Raw genomic sequence first — 5,648 nt, 5'->3', positions numbered from 1 at the left:
GTCATTTTGAATTGAGAAAGCTGATCGGATGACCAGTGAAACGTCTTTAAAAAAATCCAGCAAATCCAGCTGCCTTGACTTATTTCTTACAGATATACCATGACCTGGATGAGAACCTTCACAGACATCTTGCAATTGAGTAAAAATCTGTTGGTCTGCGGGGAATTGTACAGTATGTAAACAGAAAAGAAAGAAAGAAAAAAAGAAAGTTCTTTCTAGTTTGACTATTTTTGGTTGAGAGGACGCACTGGGGTCCCAGCGTGCATTTTTGGTTGCTGGGCCTCCAGTGCGTCCCTGCACCTTATTAGGAGGAGTTGGCTACCTCCTGGTACACCTGCATGCAATTTATTGACTGCATTAATATGCTCACACTTGGAGACTCATATACATAGAGTTAGGACCACACCTTGCAGAGGTGCCTTGGCACGGCAGTGTGGCTTCTACATATTTTTGGCCAAAAGTTTTTGCAACTAAAACCTCTGATTTTAACGCATACTGTTGACAGGGCAATTTGTTTGGTTGCAGGCTAGCTGGCAGGTGAGCTGGGGATTTTCTGTGTTTTGTATAATGGTATGTAAACAGACTTGTGTCCATTTACATCAGATTACCCCAATCCTGCACCATCGGGTCAGGCAAAACAGATCTTTGATCCGTTTGTTTTTCCACACTTGGCTGGAGTGGGGGATAACCAGAATGTAAACGGACAGGCCTGGCTGCCCATAGACTAAAGGTGCCCACACACCTTTCGATAATCGTACGATAATTGCGGGAAATCGCAAGGTGTGTGGAAGGCGTGCGACCTCTGCTAGTGTAAGGTCGCACGACTTTTATCTTAGGAACATGTTCGAAAACCCGCCGAGAATCGCACTGCCCGTTCAGCATTGCGGTCATCGGAATTGCGGTCATCATCAGCATTGCGGTCATCATCGCAAGTACAATCTGCCTGTCCAAGATAGGCAGATCGTACATTTTTTTAATTACCTTACAACCATCGCAAGACACAGAGGTCTTGCGATGGTTGTAAGGTGTGCCCAGCATTACATTGGCCTTCCAGTCAGGTGCACCAGAAAAACTGATAGGCAAACCTGATCGGAAAGCCCACGTGAAAGAGCTCAAACACTACATTGGATATAACACCACATATGAAACCTGTACTTCAGAATTCCATGTTTGTGGGTGGACAGTGTACCTCTGTATTTACACCGGACTGTGTTTTTAAAGTTCAGGCTCAACTCTGTAGGGCTAAGCATTGTGATTCAAAGTTGACTTAATCTTTAAAGTTGATTTATGGTTAACTGTTTTTTTTACAAATGGTTTATTTTAATTAAAAGTTTGTTTTCACCCCAACAAAGGGCTGCAGCCAATAGATTTTCCACTACATTGGTGTCCAGTCTAATTTTTTGTTAACATTTACTCTACTTTTTAGTAGTACTATTTAGTAACCAAATCCCCATGACTGTGGTTACTGTAAGCTCTGGGGTCAGGAGTTGAGACTCTTTAAAAAATAAGTGCACTTATTCTTTTTGCCCCTCCACGTCTGAGCTAACAGTTTCCACCCCTGAGCCAATGTTCTCTCACTGCTGGCCGTACATGCGCAATAGAGCCTCATAAACCCCCTATGGGGCTTGTCTACCTCCATCTTCCTACCAGGGACAGTATGGGGTTCTACTGAACAGGCAAAGTGAGAGGACTTTGGCGCGGGATATAAACAAACATGGGAGGCCCTGTGTGTTGGATCTCAGTAAATTTAGAAGGATTTAGTATTTTGTTTTCATAATATATATTTTTCAAACATTTGGGGCACCGACGGCCACTGTCAGAAAACTCAATCAGAACTGGCAGCTCATTGGCTGCCGTCTCTGGTCATACAAAGATTTTCCAGCTGGTGCCTTCGATCAGCTGATCAAGGCTTGCCGGCCGTAAGGGTGCTAACAGCGGCACACACTGTGCGAATTTCAGCCTGTTGTTGATGAATTCGCACAGTGTATGGGCACCCTTAGTCATAAGACTCAAGCAACCCAGTTATAATTAAAGTGGTATAAATTGTGATAAATAACAAGTCCCCTCATGAATAAGTGGGTGACGTAAACATACTGCGAGAAAACAAACGGGAGGGAGGAACGGCGGGTATGCTTTTTTGACAGCCTAATAAATTACCGGATATATGTTGCGTAGATCCTCTAAAATACCTCTGTGCACACAGACATGAGGAAAAAATGTTAATGGCTCAAGCCATAACAGTCACACAAGGTATGAGCTTAACAGACAGCTCAGTTCATTTTTTTTATATATAGGAGGCAATTCAAAAACAAAAATTAATACAGAAATATAATTTATAAATCAACATACCGTATTTGCCGGTGTATAAGACGGCTGGGCGTATAAGACGACCCCCCACTTTTTGTGTAAAAATATAGGTTTTGGGCTATACTCGTCGTATAAGACGAGTATAGCCCAAAACAATGTTTAAATGCACTTACTAACCTCCTTGGCGGTATTCCCGAGTGTGGCTCGGGGTTAATTTTCAGTACCATAAGTGTTAACCCCGAGCCACACTCGGGATTACAGTCTCTTACCTTGTCCAGGATCACAGCAGCGTCCTCCATCTTCCGTCCTTCAGCTACTACCGCGCTGAGCCAATCACGGCAGGCTTTGTATTCAGTAAATACAGGCTTTGTATTAAAGAATACAAAGCCTGCCGTGATTGGCTCAGCGCGGTATACTGTATTTAGCTGAAGCTACATACAGTATACCGAAGTATACCCGGCGTATAAGACGACCCCCGATTTTCGGGCTATTTTTTTGGGTCTCAAACCCCGTCTTATACGCCGGCAAATACGGTATTATATTTATTTGGTGGGCCGCTGCAGCTCCATGAAAAGCGCAGCAAATTGCTGCTTTCTTTTTCGTTCTTTGTTTGCGACGTATTCAATAAATAAACTCCAACAGTTCGTTAATAAGAAAAGTGATGTGAAGTAAAGGTGCCCATACACCTTACAATTATCTGCAGATGTTCTGTGGTCAGATGGAAAAAGTGCAACAGATTGGCCCAGGTGGAGATTCCTCCATCCACACAGTAAAGGTCGATCGCGATCGTACGATTATCGTAAGGTGTGTGGAAGCCGTGCGACCTTTACTGTAAGGTCGCACGACTTTTATCTTAGGAACATGTTCGAAAACCGTACGATGTTCGGCGGGTGTGTAGCATGTTCGTAAGATAAAAGCTGGACGGGCAGGTGTGCGCAAGCGCACACTGCCCGTTCTGCATTGCAGTCATCGGAAGCCTCAAGTGTAGATGGAGGAATCTGTTGCACCTTTTCCATCTGACCACATAAAATCTGCAGATAATTGTGAGGTGTTTGGCCAGCTTAAGACCAAGTATTTTTTTACATAACTGGTCTGTTGCACCTTCATATTGTATATGCCTGTCACTGTATGCCCCGCATACCTCCGGTGCCAACTGAAATCTGTCTCAGACACAAGTTGACTGCTAGGCTAAAGGGCAATGCCACCGTTCCGTCAGAAAATGAGACGCATTAGTATATTAGTTGCTATTCTATTGAACTCTGTTTCACATATGCCACACTTTGGACAGAGATGCCAGACACCTATGTACTTCATCAGTGTGCATATGTCTGTCCCAAAGCTTGTCTCACAAGCCAGCGCCGGTTTCATGGGTTTGCACCAAATTTATGAATGCTCTGCAGACTTGTACATGAACTTGGCACAAATAAGGACAGCATTCCTGTAACCCTGAGACACTTTTCTTATGTGTCTCAACTACACTCTTTTTGAATTCCCCCAAATGTTTTTACCCTTTAGAAAATCTAAAAGCAGGAGTGCAAGCGTGGAAGTAGCCTGAGGGTCAAGTAAAGGGTTACATCACCTGGCTGATCGGAGGGGCGGAGCCAGTGCTGAGCTATTTCACAAGTAAAACTTGTAATGTATCTGTATGTGGCCAGCAAGGTGTGCTGAGACTCCGCAGCACAGGGAAGGTTAGCAGTACAACCATAAGGGAGCTGTGATTGATTTGATGGGTGAAAAACTTAATAATGGCCACTGTGCACTGCTTAATCAAGGAGAGGAAAATGAAATGGTAAGTGACCTAATTTTCCAGAGCAGCAGCTCTTTATTACATTTTGTTGGCATTGCTATCTACATTGCTAGAATTTCGTGACATCTTATTAGACAAGCATGCACTTGCTGTACTTTGCTATATACATCCCACCTGAGTATTTGATCATTCTTTCAGGAATTCATCCTGTGCGCTAAACTTATTTTGAGAACTTAAGTTAGTTTTATATAGTTTATTTTAAACTTAGGATAGTTTGATCTCATGTATTTTATATTGCCCTCCTTCTTTCCTAATAAGTAAAGCACTATAAATGAAAGGTGCCCATCGCAAATAATCAGATTTCAGTTACAAGCTGATCTGTGAATTGTAATCAGTTGAAATGAGATCTAAGATTGGCATATGTTTTGTTTGTAGTCTGTTTGACAGGTCTGCATGTTTTTTTTACCTAGACATGAACCATGCTAGTAATCATTGAAATAAACAAACGTATTATGATCTATGTGTAGACACTTACCACTGTGCCCTGGCAAAAGCCAAACCAGTTTCAGTAAGGTGGAAGGCAGATCCTGCTGTCATCTGTCTGGGAGTAACTATCAAGCTTGGGTTCAGGTCACACAGATCTTTCATGCTTCACTTGCAGCTAAATGTTTGCTAGTGGCATAAAAATGTTAGTCTTATAAAGCATTTAAACCTATTAGCCATCGCTATAGAAACAACATTTTTGGAGCAGACTTTGTACAAGCTCATAATGTTAGATTCTCTTGTTTGTAAATGGTAGTTTTGGTGAGAAAATAACAATCCCTTGTGCATGAGATATATTTTATTTTTATAAAAAATAATTTTCTTTTGAGCAAATCCGTTTGTATCTCCTGTTATGAGGAAATTCCTGTTTTGTTTACTATGGCCTTCTCCGATTGATTTTCAAAATCAAGTGGGAGGATCAGACTTTAATGTAAACACCCAAAGCAATCTCTTTAGAAAGAAAAGCTGTAATGTCTTCATCACTTTAGAAGTGCATGAGCTTCATAGCCTTGTTCACAGCATTGCGATCTGTTGTATGTCTATTACCGTCGTGCGGCAATGGAAATCCCATTATTCTTAATATTGCCCATTCACATCATTGGTACAAATCTTACAATGGTGCAGGCGCTTCTTCTGGTTCTACTCAGTGGGAGGAATTCATAGAACTTGGAGCAGTTGCCCATAGTAACCATAGTAATCAGCTTCTCTCTTCAGTTTGCTCACGTAAGCTTTGAAAATGAAAGATAGAAACTGATTGGTTGCCATGGGCAACTGCTTCAGATTCCCTGAAGCAGTATTGATTCCCCCCAGTGTGTTTTTGGTCCCATAAACCTGAATGGGAGTGCATAAAAATGCATCTTATCTGCATTTTAGTGCATGGCAACAGTCTCCCACCTCGTTGCAACATATACTTAATTTCACCTTCTTTACCCAAAACAAAAGGGCATAATGTATAAAAAGTGTGCATGATGACTAGTTCAACTTAAGCTAACTTTTTTTTCTTTTAATAGATAATGGGGGGGGGGGGGGGGGGGGCATAAGCGTCTTTGTC

General features: G+C 42.1%; 1 protein-coding gene across 1 annotated transcript in view; it reads left to right on the top strand.

The window, feature by feature from the left end:
• The first annotated feature begins 3,967 nt into the window (after positions 1-3,967).
• LOC108795683 (probable cation-transporting ATPase 13A4) overlaps positions 3,968-5,648 on the top strand; it is an 83,784-nt gene continuing 82,103 nt past the window's right edge. Inside the window, exon 1 of the mRNA XM_018566981.1 lies at positions 3,968-4,096. Within this exon, the coding sequence (XP_018422483.1) occupies positions 4,034-4,096 (63 nt within the window). The 5' untranslated portion in view covers positions 3,968-4,033. The remainder of the gene's footprint in view (positions 4,097-5,648) is intronic.

Source organism: Nanorana parkeri, unplaced genomic scaffold (genome assembly GCF_000935625.1).
Source record: "Nanorana parkeri isolate BGI_ZX_2015 unplaced genomic scaffold, ASM93562v1 scaffold29, whole genome shotgun sequence".
NCBI lineage: Eukaryota > Metazoa > Chordata > Amphibia > Anura > Dicroglossidae > Nanorana > Nanorana parkeri.
Note: the sequence above shows the minus strand (reverse complement) of the source record. Positions and strands in the feature narration are given on the sequence as shown.